The 19109-nt window shown below is 48.2% G+C and overlaps 1 protein-coding gene across 1 annotated transcript in view; it reads left to right on the top strand.

Annotated features, from left to right (window-relative positions):
- Window positions 1-399: 399 nt before the first annotated feature.
- The window catches only part of LOC123488436 (neuron navigator 3-like), a 22218-nt gene continuing 3508 nt past the window's right edge, over window positions 400-19109 (top strand). The window contains exons 1-4 of the mRNA XM_045219346.1: window positions 400-481; window positions 1221-2331; window positions 5332-5447; window positions 15235-15343. Coding sequence (XP_045075281.1) covers window positions 400-481; window positions 1221-2331; window positions 5332-5447; window positions 15235-15343 — 1418 coding nt within the window. The remainder of the gene's footprint in view (window positions 482-1220; window positions 2332-5331; window positions 5448-15234; window positions 15344-19109) is intronic.

Genomic DNA, 19109 nt, shown 5'->3' with positions numbered 1-19109 from the left:
TTGTGTGTGTCTGTGTCTCTGCGTGTGTGTGTATTCTAAAACACCCCGGTCCTTTGAAAGTGAGCATACAGTTGTTTTATTAATCTATCAACCCATTCCTGCTTTCCAACGCCACACTAGTAGAAGGAGGTTGAGAATGTTTTTATTTTCTGTTGGCATTAGACCACTGCAAAGTTCCCAGGCGGCATTGGCCAAAGGGGTGAATTGCCTGGCATCCCACTGTTACCAGGGGAAACGGCAACAGTTTTAGGTATCGCAGAATCAATCGCTGAGTCAATTTTCTGCTTGAGCGCGCAGCAGGCTGCACTGCTGCACTAGGATCTCTGTTTGCAGTGGGAAAGATTTGGATAGCGCACTACCGATCTGCTCCGTTTCTTTTTTGTTCCTACCACCTCGACTATGCCCCCCATCCCTACCAACCACGCCCCCCTGCAGCCTAGCAGAGAGAGCAAGACAAGCCTTTCTATGTCTGTCTCCCGTGGTGCAGAAAATGCCTGCTGACCCATCCAAACAGCATCTCTCTCCCTCTCTCTCTCGCTTTCTCTCTCTCCCCCTCTCCTTCTCTCTCTCCTTCTCTCTCCTCTCTCTCTCTCTCTCTCTCTCCCTCTCTCTCTGTCTCTCTGCTTGTGAAAATGTAATAGTGTAGTTGATCCTGGGCTGGGTTCAACAACATCTTTGAGACACCAGTGTGAAGCCAATGGAAATATCCCATGTGATGGACCACTCTGTTCATACCTGTCGCTGGGGAAGAACCTGTGGGCTTTTATATCATAACGTGCTACTTTTGAGAGCATTTTTACTGTAATGATGGTTCTTCTGTCAAAGTGCCAGAGTCTGTAGATCACAGGTGTCAGACTCACCCCACGGAGGGCAGAGTGTCTGCGGGTTTTCGCTCCTCCCTTGTACTTGATTGATGAATTATGGTCACTAATTAGTAAGGAACTCCCCACACCTGGTTGTTGAGGTCTTAATTGAAAGGAAAAACCAAAAAACTATAGACACTATGCCCTCCATGGAATGAGTTTGACACCCCTGCTGTAGATGACTCAATGATGGTGAATATTTGGCTCCACATAGAAAGTACCTGCCATTTCATTTTCAAGCCAAATTGTTCTCTCAGTATATGAGACCCTGTGTACATGTATTCATCCAGTTGTGTTCCTGAGATGAACAACTGTTGATGTAACTATGGTATGTCTGTTTATCTGTCTCCCGTGCAGAATCGGTGAAGAGCATCCCTCTGCCTGGCAGCATGAACGGAGGTGCCCCGGTGCCCACCAGCCTCAGCGGGCAGCAGCTGGCCTCTGCCATCCCCTCCCCCACCGCCGGAAAGTCCTGGCGCAGCAAATCCATGAACATGAAGCACAGTGCCACCTCCTCCATGCTCTCAGTCTCCACCTCGCCCTCTCCCTCGCCCACCCCACCCCCCTCCGACCGCCTACGGCCTCCCATGACCGAGGCGCCCAAGTCGGGCTCTGTCACTGGCGCGTCCCAGAGATCCATGCTGGACAAGTTCCGGATGATAAACCCTCGCTCGGCATCGCGGACCTCGCCGTCGGTGGCCGAGATGGCCTTGCAGGAGGAGGATGACATGTCGGAGTACGGCGAGGAAGGGCTAAGCATAACGGAGCCTACGTCGTCAATGTGTACTAGCAGCACCAGCAGCGCCAAGCAGCTGGCCAAGTCTGCCTCGCCCCCTTCCCTGGCAGCAGCCAACAAGGGCTGTGTGAAGGGCTCGTCCCCCTCCGGCGGCGGCAGCAGTAAGTCCCTGCCCCAGCCCAAAGACAAGGAGGATAAGAGCAGGAGCAGAGGAGACAAGGCCATCACCTCTCCCAAAGAGGAACAACGGGAACCCATGGTGGATCCAACCAAGAAGACCTCTAAGATTGCCAGCCTCATCCCCAAGGGAGGCAAGCCCGCGGCGGGCAAGAAGGACATTGCCATCCCCCCTGCCTCCAGTGGAATCCCCAAGCTTGGGCTCAAGGCCCCCTCGGCTACGGGGAAGCAGGCCGGCGGTCAAGCCCAGACCCAGACCCAGACCCAGACCCAGACCCAGACCCAGACCCAGACCCAGACCACCCAGGGTGGTAGTGGAGGAGGCAGGGAAGGGGACAAGGCCAAGGTAGTTAAAGGGGGCCAGGGGGGCTACTACATGCAGCAGCGGTCCCTGGGGGGCCTGGAGGGGCGGCGGAGCAACATGGTGTCTTCCACCAGCACCTCGGCCCTTTCCCAGCCCCCAGGGGCCATGGGAGGGAACGGAGCGGTGCAGCTCCCCCAGCAGCAGCAGCACAACCACCCCAACACGGCCACCGTCGCCCCCTTCATGTATAGGTGAGACTGTATGTGTATGTGCAGGTGAGCCTGTCTGTGTGCAGGTGAGCCTGTGTGTGTGTGTGTGTGTGTGTGTGTGTGTGTGTGTGTGTGTGTGTGTGTGTGTGTGTGTGTGCGCATGCGTGCATGCGATTGTTTGTGTGACAATGGGGATTGGGTGGGGTGTTCTGCCGAAGGTTTCTCTAATGATTGGTGTGTTCATTAGCTATGAAGCGTTTTTCTATTAGCTAGCTACACCACTAGTAGCGTGGGGGAGTAATCCCATCAAGCCAAGAATCCTCATCTGACAGCCTTTGTCTTCAAGGCTGTTAACTGACTTGGAGTTTTCTATAGAGGGCTTTGTAGGATGTTCACTTAAAATGGAAAGAAAAATACATAATCAAATCACAATTACCCAAATGAGCTCTTGTTCACCTCAGCAGGTTGTTAGAATGACAGCCCAAACTAACCTCAGCAGGTTGTTAGAATGATAGCCCAAACTCACCTCAGCAGGTTGTTAGAATGACAGCCCAAACTCACCTCAGCAGGTTGTTAGAATGACAGCCCAAACTCACCTCAGCAGGTTGTTAGAATGACAGCCCAAACTCACCTCAGCAGGTTGTTAGAATGACAGCCCAAACTCACCTCAGCAGGTTGTTAGAATGACAGCCCAAACTCACCTCAGCAGGTTGTTAGAATGACAGGCCAAACTCACCTCAGCAGGTTGTTAGAATGACAGCCCAAACTCACCTCACTACCTCCATGTCCTGATGTCTAAGCCTGCAGCATGACCCCAAGGCCCTCTGTTCCACCTGACATAGTTCAGCTGAATTTGTGTCTGAACTGTCCATCACTTGGGTATTTATATGCAGGAAATGTCCCTTGTTTGCCACTTGATTTCTGCGAAGGAGTTCAACTTTGTTGAGAACTTCCACTCCTTTATCCGCATCCCCCCCTTCTGTCATTGTGGTGCCAAGGCTCGTTAGATAACCCTACAGTCACACACACACACACACGAGGGCTGGCCCTCCCACTGCACACCTCACAATGCGGCCCGTCCAGTCACACTCCACCTTGATGTGTGTACAACCAATTGAATCACTACGTCCCATCGTGCCCCAAAACCCCTATTATTAGAGTGTCTGGAGAGAATTGGAAGCCTTGATTCCAGACGGATGCCGCCCATCAAAGCTCATTTCCCACCTTTCAATCTGTCGCCTGTATGAGGGCCACTGATGTCAGAGACAGAGCCTGTACATGATGGCGGGCATGCTAACGACAGTTCTCGCCATTGGACTCAATCTCCTGATAGATGATGAGGGAGGGAGGGAGGGAGGGAGGGAGGAAGGGAGGGAGGGAGGGAGGGAGAGAATCCTATTAACGACCCATAATCGGCTTCAGAGGAACTTTTCCCTCTCTTCTCTTTCTCTCTATAATTCCAGAAAGGGCTCAACCACGGTCCACAATGCACTCTGCTGCTCACTGACTCACCGTTGAGAATTAGTCTTCATCCGTTCAATACACCTCGCCATCTTGCTCATCAACAGGCATCCCTGATCATCATTCATAGGCAGATGCAGGTGATGGCTGTTGTTCTCAAACCTGTTTTCCATATGCATTAAATGGGAGACAAGCGACGCACAAAATACACTGCAATGTCATGCCATTAAAAAGTGATTTTCTTCATATCCCTCTCCTACTTTGTATTCATGTCAGGTCCTAATCATGCGCAGCTCAGCTACTTAACCAAGATGCAATCAACCCAAATGAAAAGCACGTTGTCTTCTGTGCTCAGCAGCCAACAGGTTGACATGCTCAGTTCTAGCTCATCCCATCACTCACACTCCCGCCTACCTCTCCCCTTCTGTTGTCCAATCCTGGCTGTAGCATCCCATGTCTCCCTCCCTCCCCCTTTCCTGTGTTTCTCCCACTCCCTTCCGGGGGGAGGTGTGCCCCCGCCGCCGACCTGCCTGACAGAGGAAGAACTGTCAACAGCCTCGCACTTAGGGCCTCCCGCTGCGCTGTAATTTACCATCATTTCAGGGCCAATTAGGTTTCTTCCCTCTCCTGTGCCACAGCAGAGCAGAGCAGCAGTTAGCTGCAGTTGGTGTTACGTTGATTACAGTCCCCCTGCCTCCCCCTTTGACAGCAGCCGGGGAGGTGATTGTAAGGCACTGCTGTGTGACGTAAACGTTGGATGTGCGTCCTCTCCCTGACCTAATTCGACCTGAGATTCTCACTTACGATTGGCTGTGCTTTGTTTTGTTCTCTGTACGTTTCTCAGGGGGTTTTAAGGACTGTTTTGAGATCCTTGTTATACAACTTTATAACATACATTCCTAAACTGAGTTGCCAGAATATATACCCTCCCCCAGTAAACAATTAATTTACACATTCCTACATTTTGTACAGGTTGTCAAATTGCTGCCATATTTCTGAATGTCTCTCTGTGCAATTCTATGGAGCTATAACTATTTTGTAGGGTGGATGTTAGAAACCGAGTTTCACGATGCTGAACTCATTGGCTGATGCAGCAGACCATGGATGCCAGTTTATCTCTGGCGGTGCAGGTGGCTGGAGAAAGGTTTTATTGTGGGTGTGCCGGTGCGGTAGAGTTATCTAGCAGCCGTCAAACGTCTGGCTGTGTTTCTCACATCTCTGCCCAGGGCCAGGGAACAATAACAGGCGCATACCAAATGACACCCTATTACCTTTTTAGTGCACTACTTTTGACCAGGGCCCATAGGCTATAGGGAGACAGGGAGTGCAAGCCAGTATGTGGATTTTGACTGCACATAGGCAGGCTCATGATACAGAGACAAACTTCCCTTTACCCATCAAACCCTCACATCATTCAAGAGATACCCCTGAGATGTTCATCTCCATCTATTGAAAATGTGAAAAAGCACATATCAAAATATTTCAATCCGGCTCCAGTTGTTGTTTTTTTACCACAGGAAAACACAAACACACTATACAGTGTTGCTCCTGAATAACCATGGCTTTGTTTGTTTCTCCCAGGACGTACTCCGAGAACGACTGTACCACGGTGGCCCCCTCAGACCACTGCCTCAGCCCCACCAAGGGAGACCTGGTCTACAGCAAGACCGCCAAACAGTGCCTGGAAGAGATCTCAGGTAGGCAACACTTGCTGACACGCGTGTGTGTGTGTTTGTTATAGTATATTCTATGTGTGTATCGGTGCGTGTGTGTACTTTCCGGTGAACGCGAGTTTGTGTTTGAGGCAACGAGGGGGGTCCTTTGATCCCCGCCTCACATGGCGAAGGGAAAAGGTCAGGAACGACCGGCAGACACAGGACGCATCTGTGGCCCTTTGTTTATGTGGTTGCTCGCGGTTGCCATTGGTTATGCCCCAGCACCCGGTGTCTTGCTCTAGCTGTGGGGATGTGGCGGCTTATCCGGATAGACAGCGGCCAGAGGCTGCAGGAGACAAAGATAGCTAGAATCAGCCTGTATTATCTGGGTGGTGGGCTGGGCTGCAACTCAGCCTGGCGTTTACACAGAGACTGATAGAATTTCAAAGCGATGGAAATGTAATGTGGATAATGTCCTTTGGAAATTATGACGTGTTATTACGTAGCTTTGGTGTTGCAGGTCAGGTATCTGCCAAATCACAGTACATCCATTGTAACATAGAAAATCGATATCGATATGTATTCCTGCCTAGCGGTTCTACATGTTAACTAAACGTACTGAATGTCTTAGGTCTTGCTCTACTATAAGCTGATTTGTCGTTTGGGTATGGGAAAACAAAAGATTGCTCTGTCACAAAACAAATCACTCCCCCAAAAAACACACGTTCTAAAAATCGTCATCTACAAAGGGAATGATCCCTACCAAGCGCTGCTTTAGTCCTCTGAATGTATGCCTTTACAAAGCCACGCCCAAAGTAAAATGTCTGGAATGTTGTGTTTTTACATCTCCAAACCTATAATATACATACTGTGGTCACGGCACAATGTGCACCGCGGTCAGCGATATTCGATTGAACTTTGTGCTTTGATTTGTTCTTGATGACTCATTTATGAAAACGTGTGCAGTTGTGCTCTACTCAGACAGTGTGATTGTGGTGTTTTGGGGGGCTTTTTGTGAATGTATGTAAATGATAAATGAGGAACCATGGTGGTTCACTTCTGAATCAGGACAATTATGTTGATTTTGGTGCATGGTGAAGTTGCCCCCAGACACTGATCTTGGGTCAGTTTTGTTTTCCCTCACTATTCATAAGGTAAGGATTTGGGGAGGGAAAGCAGATCCTAGATCGGTACCTAGGGGAAACTGCACCCTTGTTTTTCTCTTAGTTTTTACTCCTTAACTGCTCCTTGCCTGGAATGTGAGTCTGTGGTAGCCTCTGTAGTGAAGTCTTTCAAAAAGCTACTTATGGTTCATCATCTTCGGCTACATTTCCTGCAGCACTGAGTTTACATTTAATTTACATTTAGGTTGTTTAACAGACAGAGCAATTTACAGTCATGTCACAGAAGATTGACCATGAGTCAGTGGAGATGATTGGCCATGTAAGGTCAATGTAGCGGTAGGCATATATATGCAGTATAACTTGCAGCAGTTGAACAGCATCTTTAGCCATTCCAGGGGTTCCTGGTTCCAACCACTTACAGGTGTAGGATCATAATTTGATCACCCTGTTGTTGCAGGAAACTCACAGGTGTGCTGTCCAAACAACTCCCAGTTTCCATTTTAAAATGTCAGACTTGATTTGCCCTAACTAAAAATGTATCAACCCCTACAAAAAGGTCCAATAATTATAATCGACAAAATAATACACATTTCCTGTTTGCTGAATGATTGTTTTCCTTCTGTGAGAAACTGGTCAGATTAAGATCCTACACTTGTAAATACCATCTCTGTCCATGGCAGTTAATGTCACCTTGGATATGGTTGTTCAGGGCAACTGCTACCGTGAGTTACTCTGTTTCACGAGCTTATAGCATGTGTGGTCATATGGAGGCTGTTGTTTGTCTATGGTGTGTGTGTGTCTGTACTGTTGAGGCTATTAATGCTAGAGTAAGTGTTGAAGCTGTTGACAGACAGCCTGCAGTCAAGGCGAGAGGAGAGCTGGAGCTTTACTCTTTACCTCATTAACCCTGTAGCATTTAATTAGCTTGTGCATCAGCGCAGCGTGGCTATCAGGGAGCCGCAACTCACAGGTGTGCTGTCCAAACAACTCCCAGTCACACTGGTTTTTATCAGGGGAGGAGAAGAGGGAGAGGGGGAGGATAATGGGGAGAGGTGGAGGAGAAGATGGAGAGGGAGGAGGAAAGCGGGAGGAGAAGGGGGAAAGAGGGAGAGGGGGGAGAAGAGGGGGAGGAAAGAGGGAGAGGGGAAGCAGCGTTGCATTTTCATCCTTTGGCTCTCTTTCGCTCACACACACACTCCAAAAGTAACTTGCGACTTGTGGTGAGGCGTTTCCTGAACTGAAGTGGGCAGACGTGGAGACTGAAGACGCGTGCTTTGATGGTCGGCAGTAGCCACAGCAGAGGCTGCCACTACTGCAGCAGAGGAAAGGGAGACTAGCGAGACAAGAGAAAGAGAGAGAGAGAAGAGAGAGAAGGAGGGAGAAACAGATGAGAGGCAGGGAGAAAGAGAGAGAGCAGCGGAGGAGAGGGAGGATAGAATTGCAGGCTGAATGCTAAAATGAACAGAGCGGAGAGATTGAGTGCTGGCTCCATTCTCTGGTGTGAGGAGAGGAGAGAGGGAGAGAAACAGAGGCTCTGCTGAGCTGGTAATTAACAGGAGAGGAGAGAGAGGAATGAAAAGGCTCCCCTCTGCTCTTAATAGAGAAAGAGAAAGAGAGCGAGAAGGAGAGAGAGGAAGAGAGAGAGAAGGAGAGAGAGGAAGAGAGAGAGAAGGAGAGAGAGTGTAATAGAGCAGAGGAGCGAGAGATCGCGTGAGAAAGAGAGAGATGTAAAATCGCATTCATCCACACCCCTCACCGCTCCTTGCTGTTTTGAGGTGGAAAACAGAGGGTAGGAGTGAGAGAGAGAGAAGAGGAGGAGGAGGAGGTAAAGGAGTGTCTGTTTTTCGTGTTGGTGTGTGTTTGTGGCACCAGTTATTGGCTGGGTGACCATGGGAATGCAATGTCTGGTGGATGACTCTGGACTCTGCTGTGCGTGAGGGGGGAGTTTTCCATCCAGGCGTCTGCGGTATGCTCTCCATCCCTCCATCTGGATGAAGCCTGGACCCTCGGTGAGCGCTGGACACAGGGCCACCTGAGCCCTCCCCCCTCCCCAGATAGAGGAGTCTTCACCTCTCTCGCCACCCTCTTCTCCTCTCCCCTCCTCCGATCACCGGCCACCACTGCCAGAATGTGAACGGGAACAGAGCCAAACAGGTGGACCAGCACAGATCCACTGACGAACAGAGAGAGAGGGAATGAGAGAAAGGAGGAGAAGATGAAGAGAGGTCCAGAGTTCTCCGTGTACCAGGGCGGAAGCCCTCCTCGCCGACCCCCCCAGCCCCTCCCAGACAACCTCAACCTCCGCAAGCAGCGCTCCCTCACCAACCTGACCCTGCTGAGCGAGGGCGAGCAGCGGGTGTACTCCTTCGAGCTAGATGACCCCCCCACGCCTTCCAAATCCTCTTCATCCCTGTCATCATCCCCAGCGCCAGGGGGCAGCCCCAGGAAGGAGCCAGCCAGGGATGGCGGGGGCGCGAGGGGCACCAGGGTGCGCTCCCTGTCCCTCTCCCTGACCAAAGTTCTCTCCCAGTCGGAACACTCCCTCATCCCCGTGCCGTGGAGGTGCACGGCGGGCGGGCGGGCATCGCTGGGCGGGCAACAGCAACGGGAGACGTCACGTGGGCAGCTGGGGAAGCCCAGGGAGGAGGGTACGGCTGAAGAGGGCAGCAGCGGGCGTTCGGACGACGAGGTGGCGTCAGTGGCGGGCACCAGGGTCGGGGGCCAGGGTGGCAGGGAGAGGGGGTACTGGGCGGAGGAGGAGGCGGAGGGGGGCGCCCGCGAGGGCACGGCTCAGCTAGACAAGGAGGTGATCCTCACCATGCTGGGCGACCTGGAGCAGGTGCTGCACACACACCCACGCTGTAAGTCACACACACTCTCTCACACCGTAACACACACACACCCACCCACAAACACACCATAGCCAGGGGCGTACACAGGTCTCCATCCATATGGCTGGATGTACAGATGGATGTGGAGCTGCTGTTCTGGTAATGCTGCTGACTAAATGATACATGCTAGAAATAATGGTGATGAACTGAAGCTTGGGTAGTAGTGTCAGGCAAAGGGAGTGATAGTTGCAGTGTGGTAGTGGTCGTATTATTAGCAGAGGTAGACGTAGTGGTAACATAAGTAATCAGTTTGGTAATAGTAGAAACACTGGTAGTAATAGCAGTAGCATAAATACTCATTGTGGTATCACTGGAGTAGCAATAGCAGTAACATAAAAACTCATTGTGGTATTATTGTAGTAGTAATCGTAGTAACATAAATACTCATTGTGGTATCACTGGAGTAGTAATAGTAGTAACATAAATATTCATTGTGGAATTATTGTAGTAGTAATCGTAGTAACATAAATACTCATTGTGGTATCACTGTAGTAGCAATAGCAGTAACATAAATACTCATTGTGGTATCACTGTAGTAGCAATAGCAGTAACATAAATACTCATTGTGGTCTCACTGTAGTAGTAATAGTAGTAACATAAATACTCATTGTGGTAGTATTGTAGTAGTAATAGTAGTACCATAAATACTCATTGTGGTCTCACTGTAGTAGCATTAGTTCATATTGCACTGAAAAAGCCCAGTCCCAAATTCTCCCATTCTTGAAGAAATACCAGTACTGCTGCCTGCTGCCAGCTGCAGCGTACAAGCTCCCTCACTGCCTGTGAATACAACAGTGACAGTGATCCATCCATACCCTACTATCCCTGTCTGTGTGATCTATCCAGGTAGTTACAGTACCTCCTAAAGCCCATTTCCACACAAAGTTGCCATTGAAAGTGCTCAGCCTGCCCAGCTGCAGTATAGGACAGTACGGCAGCTCAGGGTTTTGCCTCAGGGAGCGACGTATTGGATGTGGTTTAACAAGCAGCTCGGTGCTGTACTGCCTGTTAGGAAGGGTTTTAGCTGGGAGAACTCATAACACTCTGGACCCAGTGTTTCCTCCCTCTCAGGCGTGTCTGCAGCAAGCTGCAGAGAGTTGACACATGCTATCTAACACAGAGGGGTGTGGGTGACAATGGAAATGGGTTTGAATGATTTGATTTGACATTCTCTGCACAAAGGCATATTCAGAGTTTGGTGCGTGCAAGCGAAGCTTGCCGAGACCCTCGTGTGTTTTGTGAGACATGGTGTTAGCTGGTCTCATTAGGATGTGTGGAGCAAGGAGTTGTATTCACTCTCTCCGGTAGAGGTGCGGGCCTCGAGCAAAAGAGAACATGCATTATTGAAGAGAGGGAGAGTGATACTAGGCAGATGCTGAACCTGTGGCCTGTGGTGGTGTTGTGTGTGTGTGTGTGTGTGTGTGTGTGTGTGTGTGTGTGTGTGTGTGTGTGTGTGTGTGTGTGTGTGTGTGTGTGTGTGTGTGTGTGTGTGTGTGTGTGTGTGTGTGTGTGTGCACGTGCGTGTGTGTGTGTGCGCATCTGTTTGTAAATGCTTGTGTGTGTGTTCATATTTGTGTGTGTCAACCTGTGGCTTGTGGTGCTGTCGCTGCATTGTAACATGATTGTTCTGCTCAACAGGGACTTGAATAGCGATGCATCTGGCTGAGGCTGAGATCATCTCCCGCTGGTAGTACATTGTCAAGTGGTGCTTCCAGCTATATTTCCCCTATCATAAACAGTCTAGAATGAGCCCTGAGGTTCACGGCTTTTGTTACACAAACATTCATATAATTTATATGCAAATAATATTATTAATCTCTAGATTTCCACTGATAATGGTGCGGGAGTAATCTAAGACCAAAACATTTCCTCTCTCTTAACACCTATTTATTTTTTTACAATCTGATTTAATAATGCCATCAATAGTATAACCGTTTTATTAGTGGCAAATACAAAATTATTCATGTTTACATACTTCACACTTGTTTCTCCGTCAATAATATTACCTTTCACTCCCAAAATCTCATCTGACCACCTGTGAGTGTAAAGTGAATGGTACGTATTGCCTGTTGGGTTTGCCTATGGGGAGTGGTGGATGGTGGATGATGGTGGTGGTGGGTGGTGAGTGATGGTGGTGGGTGGTGAGTGATGGTGGTGGGTGGGAAGTGATGGTGGTGGGTGGGAAGTGATGGTGGTGAGTGATGGTGTGGGTGGGGAGTGATGGTGTTGGTGGTGAGTGGTGGCAGTGGTGAGTGATGGTAGTGAGTGATGGTGGTGGGTGGTGAGTGATGGTGGTGGTGGTGGGTGGGGAGTGATGATGGTGAGTGGTGTTGGTGGTGAGTGGTGGTAGTGGTGAGTGAGTGATGGTGGTGAGTGATGGTGGTGAGTGATGGTAGTGAGTGATGGTAGTGAGTGATGGTGGTGAGTGATGGTAGTGAGTGATTGTGTGATATACAGAGCAGCACTCTGCTTTAGGTGAATGCTCCACTCCATTAGCGCTCTATGAATCACTGCCCCAGCCAACTCACTGGGAGCATGACTGCATCCTAAATAGCACCCTATCCCCCCCAGGGCCAACCCTGTTTGTGTCCCTTTATAATTGGACCGACATTTCATCTTTGTCGACGAGGAGAGGAATAGAGGTAGGGGGATGGAGGTAGGGGAGGGTTTGAAGATTTCTGGCAGTTTCGAGTCTGTCTCTCAGACCACCTTGCCACACCCCACCCACACAGATATGATATGACCATTCCTCCTCTCTTCTCTCTCTCTCTCTCTCTCTCTCTCTGTGTGGACATGATGGAAGGAAGAGGGTAAGGAGGGTTTTTCAACGTGGGGAGATAGATAGTGTAGGGGAGGGAAAGATTGATATTTAGTGAAATGGGTCCCCTATATCATATCTCTCTCTTTCTTTCTCTCTCTCTCTCTCTCTCTCTCTCTCTCTCTCTCTCTATCTCTCTCTTCATCCTTTCAGCTGACAGTGAGACACACAAAAAGTCAAATTAAAGGGCTCTAATAGCCATTCGATGTCCTATTAAGTCCATTATACAAGGCTGTCCGCTAACTTTGAGTCCATTTAATCCTTCAGCATATTGACTATTAAGTCCATTATACAAGGCTGTCCATTGAGTCCATTATACAAGGCTGTCCATTGCCCTTTGGTTCTGAAGGCTGTCCAGCTCTTTTGTGTTCCCTTTTAAGTCTGAAACCGTAGACGGCATAGCGAGGCATAGATTGGCCGCCCCGTGGCTCGGGGTTAAGGGATGCTGCCTGGGCTTGGTCCCTCCTCAGATCTTAACAGCCTCCCTGAAAGGACTGATTCAGACAGGAAGTCAAATGCTGTTCTACATCAGACGCCTACTGAGTTACTGAACCGGACTCACGTCTATGAGGTCAGGGGTCAGGGTGAAATAGTCAAAAATTGTGTGTGTGTGTGTGTACACGTTTTACTGTACCTGTGAGTACCAAAAGTCCTCACAAGAATAGTAAACCAACTAAAATTCAGAGAAGTGAGGACATTGTGAGGACATTTTGCCGGTCCTCACGTGTAAAAAGGCTATTTTAGGCTTAGGGGTTAGGGTTAGGGTTAGGGTTAGGGTTAGAGGTTAGGGTTAGGGTAAGGGTTAAGGTTAGGGGTATAGTAAGACATAGCTGTGTGTGTATATAATAAATATTAGGTGGGTGCTTATATTTGTCCTGGTTCACACATGTACCAGTGTGTATTAATATGCATGGGTGAAATGGCAATGTGTTTTTTGCCTATCCCAGCTCCCCCTGAGGCACCCTCGGAGAGTGTGTGCGTGTGCGTAAGCTGTATCAGTCCTCTTGACAGAAGCAGAGATGCGTGAACACAGTTTTGAGGTGCCGCTCAGCAGCTCTTCCAAAATCAGGTCAGCCTTGAAGGTTGGTGACAGAGTTTGATGGACTCTGTACTAGCTATGTGGGTACGTTAAAACACTATGAAAACATTCATTCTGTGTTGTATGTTGGGGTGATGTACCAAACAATAACTTAATATTCAGCTTGTGTGGAGTATATTCGTTCTCTAAATGTTAAGCGCTTGTTGACTGTTTAGTGAGTAAAATCTATAGTTCAACACAAATTAATATGACAAGACATTTTTAAAACCCACACGCATTCACCACACTTGGCCCTGTGTTGGCGTGGTTACAGCATTCCAATGTGAAATAGAAAAATCATGAAAACTTGATCAGCAACACTGACACATTCTGTTATTCCCTCATTAGATGCGTGTGCCGACTCATTCCGCAACGCTCCTTTGAGGAGACAGCTTCTTTTTTTTTTGTGCCTTGAAACTGGAAACTGCTGTGACTGGCATCCATTTTGGGTCTCCCACAAGTCATGTTAATTACCAGCCCATGGTGTCCGCTGACAGAGGCAATGATGACTGGAGCGTAGCCAGGCCTAATTGGACTAGGCAGGCAGATCTGCGGGGCCTTGCCCTTGGCCTATAGCACTGTAGTGTCTTACCACAGCTGTTGTGTCTACGACTGTGTCTGTGGGAAGACACTGCTACGGGTACATTCCAAATGGCACCCTTTTCCCTATACAGTGCATTTCCTTTGGACCATGGCCCATAGAGCTCTGGTCAAAAGTAGTGCACTGTGTAGGGAATCGGGTGCCATTTGAAACGAAGACTACAAGTACTGTAGCACTCTACTGCTTATTAGTAGCTTCCTGAGTCTGCCCCTTTAGAATGGGCTTAATGTACTGCAATAGATTGGACTTAATGTACTGCAATAGAATGGGCTTAATGTACTGCAATAGAATGGACTTAATGTACTGCAATAGAATAGGCTTAATGTACTGCAATAGAATGGGCTTAATATACTGCAATAGAATGGGCTTCATGTACTGCAATAGAATGGGCTTAATGTACTGCAATAGAATGGGCTTAATGTACTGCAATAGAATTGACTTAATGTCACTGCACTTGGCCAAGTAGTGGTTATATAAAATTCTGCGGATTAATGTACTGCAATAGAATGGGCTTAATGTACTGCAATAAAATGGGCTTGCTGTAATATAATGGGCTTAATGTACTGTAATATAATGGGCTTATTTTACTGCAATAGAATGGGCTTAATGTACTGCAATAGAATGGGCTTAATGTACTGCAATAGAATGGGCTTAATGTACTGCAATAGAATGGGCTTAATGTACTGCAACTGGCACATCACTGCGACTGGTACTTCGCTGTGAATGAGTCTTATATATAACTAATGTAAGTATATAAAACATATGAAGTGGTTACAGTCAGAGCTGAACTGGAATCAGGGGAAAGGTCCTGGACTGAGATTAAATGCATTTGGATGGGGTTGACTAAGATTGAAAAGCTATCTGAGATTTAGCTGTTGAGGCAAAATATATGTAGCTTACAGATGGAGAGTGGGTTTCTATGTTCGCCTTGAAAATGGCAGGACTGCAGAAATGTCAATTTTCCACACAAAAACATGACAATTCCGTCCTGACAGCTGAGACGGGTTCAAACTGTCGGCCCAGCATCTTGGAATGTGTACCCATGCTACCTGTCAGAGTGCATTGTCATGGTTTGGGTCCTGATGTTGGTGATGCTGATGTATGGCGGCATCTTGAGGAAACAGAATGTTACAGGAGCCCACATCTGGTGTAGCATGAAGTTGCCTCTAGACGCTGATCTTGGGTCAGTTTTGCTTTTTCCCCATAATGGTTAAGGTTAGAATTGGGACAGGGGAAGCTGATCCCGGATCTGTACTTAGGGGAAACTTCACCACGGAGCCCAACATCTCTCATAAACCCCTTCTCTGTGCATTACAGGGGAAGACCCCGAGACGAGACGCATGCGGACAGTGAAGAACATTGCCGACCTACGGCAGAACCTGGAGGAGACCATGTCCAGTCTGCGGGGGACACAGATCAGTCACAGGTGAGCAAGGGTGTCGGGAAAGTCCACTGTGGGGGTCAGGGTTGGGGTCAATTCCATTTCAATTCCAGACAATTCATGAAGTACACTGAAATTCCAATTCTCTTCAATGCTTTTCAATTAAGAAAATGTGGAATTGGAATTGGATTTGGTTTACTTTCTGAATTGACTGGAATTGAAATAGAATTGACCCCAACCCTGGTGGGTGTGCACGACACGTTGACCTCATACAGTTACAGTTACATGTTCATGTTTTTCATTCTCTGCAGTCCCTCAATCTAAAGTTGAAATGATTATAATTATATCAGGTCTTCAACTAATACAGTAGGTAAATTATTATTTTGAAATCCTGATGTTTTCAGGGTTTTAAACTGTCTGGAAGTCTATTTTAAGATTAAAGATTCTGATTTTATCAGAATATGAAAGACAGATACGATATCTCAGAAGTCTCAAAACTCTTTATGATATTCCCCCAATTACCATATCTCCCTTGATATTTCATAGATATTCTAATCAAGTCTACTTGCACACTACTGGCACACTTTGATGGTGTTCGAGGGGGACAGAAAACCAAAACCTATCATGTCTGGTCCGTCATGACAGCAGCCTGTTCACATTAAAGGAATGTGAAAACATATGTCTTGGCTGATCTCAGACGAGCCATAATGATGATCATGGATCCCTGTCATGGCTCTGGACTGTACTGTACTCTAATGTATTGTTCTGATATTTCTGACTCATTTGTGGGGAAAATGGTGGCAAGGCGGTGGACAGCCGTGACAGATAGCAGCGCGTGCTCCCTCACCGCCTCCCCGAAGGAGTGCGGCGCCGCAGATCAATAAAGCGCCATTGTTTCTCTCGAACCCCAGGGGACACTGCCGTTATTCCATTCAGACACTTAGAGATGTGATGAGGAGAGGACACCCAGCATGGAACATGAAGGATTATCAAACCCTCAACATCAACCTGTCTGCCTGCCCGCCCGTCTGCCCGCCCGTCTGCCCGCCCGTCTGCCCGTCTGTCTGCCCGTCTGTCTGCCCGTCTGCCCGTCTGTCCGCCTGTCTGTCTCCCTGTCTGCCCGCCTGTCTGCCCGCCTGTCTGCCCATCTGTCTGCCCGCCTGTCTGACCGTCTGTCTGCCCGTTTGCCCGCCTGCCTGCCCATCTGTCAGTCTGTCTGCTACAGTATATGTGTGTGTAAATAGAGTGAGGGTATCAGTCACGAATTCCAATGGGGATCGTAACTAGAGAATGGGCAAGACATTAAAAGGTCTTTCACACACAGAAATAGCCGTGAAGAGGTAATCGGGGTGAAGGTTTTTCACCTCCATTGTAATGAATCACTGCTGTAAAGAAGAACCGGTCCACAGTGAGTGACTGTCATTTATATGAGGCATTTCTTCTTTCTTTTTTTCTGACTGGAGCTTTATTTCCCTTGCGTGCGCACTCCATGGCCAACTGGTCCAGCCAATAGGGAGGCTGTGTTTGTCATCAGTCTGATATCCGGTCAGGAATAGTATAGGAATTTAAAGGACCTGTCTGCGTGATGGTTTCTCTGTTATAACCTGTTTAAAGGACCTGTCTGCGTGATGGTTTCTCTGTTATAACCCATTTAAAGGACCTGTCTGCGTGATGGTTTCTCTGTTATAACCCATCTACTGATTGTTCTCTATGAAAAGATGCTGTGACCTTCACGGGTGATTCCTGAGATTGCAAACAAAGAAGAATTGCTCCAAAATCCCTTTCCACTGTGGCTGTGTATTAGTCCCAGGGGATTCTGACGCCTCGGATGACATTTTAAATGTAATAGCTTCACCTAGTCTAGTTTGTTTAATTGGTGTTTACAGCGTTATAGGGAGAGCCAATTATTCATAACTATACGATGTTGGGATATCTGCTGGGCAGATATACCATGCAGAGGAAAGCATGTGATTTCTCACAGATGCAGGCTTAGGTTGTGTCTCAAATGGTACCCTATTCCCTACAGTGCACTACTTTGACCAGAGCCCTGTGCACTGTGTAGGGAATAGAGTACCATTTGGGACATAGACTGGCACAGGCTAAACTCATTACCTTCACGCCATCAGTGGTGAAACCAATCGATCTGTAACACCTGTCAACCTGGGCGCCCACTGCACATACAGCTCTACCTTATCACCCGCATGCATTTCAACCACCGGCAGCCAATGCAGACCTATTGAATGAAATGCTCCCATCCATCTCCATGCAGTGCAGACTCCAAACAGGAAGATACATTATACTGCTGTCCTTCGTATTACTTTAACCACCGCACTCCAGGTCAACGATGGAAAAACAAGATTCTCTGTAAATGTGGATATACACATCAAGGTTGTGTCCCCCCCCACATTCTTCCTGTGCTGTTTCCTCCCCATTTCATCCTGACTATTGATTTCTGGGTTTGGAGAGGAACAGGGCCGCTCCCATACTGTGGGTTAGTCTCCGTGATGAGACCGTATCAGCCTTTCACCTTCCTAGAGGATGCAGGGTACCAGGAGACAGGATGTGGTGCGTGTGTGTGTGTACAGTGTGCGTGCGTGTGTGTGTGTATATTAGATACATGGGGATCTGAGGGATCTGTCACCTGCTACTATGTGGACTGACTCATGCCCTGGGCCCCATCCCCCACTAGCCTCTCCACCTAGCCACTGATATACTGGTCACTTCAGGAGGTAGTCAGGCCCCACCTAGCCACTGATATAGGTCACTTCAGGAGGTAGTCAGGCATGCATTGTGTCTTATATTAGTGTAGATGGTTCTGGACAGTGAAAACATTTGAATCATTGACAGCTGGCACCATTGACTTATGCCATCAATATGTGTCTTAAAATAAATAAATAAATATTATTTTGAAAGAATAGCTGTGAAATAATTTGCCTACAGGGAATCTGGTCACAATGCGGACACAGTGGACGGATAAGAGACATATTTTAATACCATGTGTAGACACAATCAGGATGTGGATAAGATCAGGACACATGACCCATGTTAGCGTCTGGTATAAACAGGTCTTTAGAGAATTGTTTCAGACTATATTATTGGAGCTGCAGTACCAACATGTGACATAGGGGGCAGTGGTGATCCTCTGACAGTGGGGCTCCCACGCACTGCCTGCACACAGCACACAGCACTGGCACAGGAATAATCAAACACACCTGCTCAGTGCCATGCCACAGCAGGTTATCTCAAACACTATGGAGGATACCTGATCAGGATCTGGCAACCAGGGCTGGAACGCTACAGTCACAGCTCTCATCCCTCCTCCAAACACACACACACATTCATTCTCCTTATCTGTCCACATACTGCAGAAACCTATTGTTCCATAGAGACACACTGCTGTAACGTTACAGCATGTTAACTAACCATCACTGTCGTCTGCTACTGACGCCTTGTGTGTGTGTGTGTGTGTGTGTGTGTGTGTGTGTGTGTGTGTCCAAGGGGAGAATTCAGCGGGTGTTGATCGGGGGTTGATGGTGATGCAGAGTGACAGTGGTTGTGACATCTCTAGCTACCTCCCTCACCGGCTAGGGTCACATGGCTGCAGCCTCTGACAGACCCCTGATAGCACACACACACACAACCTCTCACACACACACAACCTCACACACACACAACCTCACACACACACTCACGTGGTTGTCACCTCACACATCCCCAGTGGTTAAAGATGGATCAGTCTCAGTATTACAGTGGTTAAAGATAGATCAGTCTCAGTGGGATCAGTCTCAGTGTTATACAATGGTTAAAGATG

This window comes from Coregonus clupeaformis, unplaced genomic scaffold (assembly GCF_020615455.1).
Source record: "Coregonus clupeaformis isolate EN_2021a unplaced genomic scaffold, ASM2061545v1 scaf2292, whole genome shotgun sequence".
Classification (NCBI taxonomy): Eukaryota; Metazoa; Chordata; class Actinopteri; order Salmoniformes; family Salmonidae; genus Coregonus; species Coregonus clupeaformis.
This window is presented reverse-complemented; position numbering and strand designations above follow the sequence as displayed.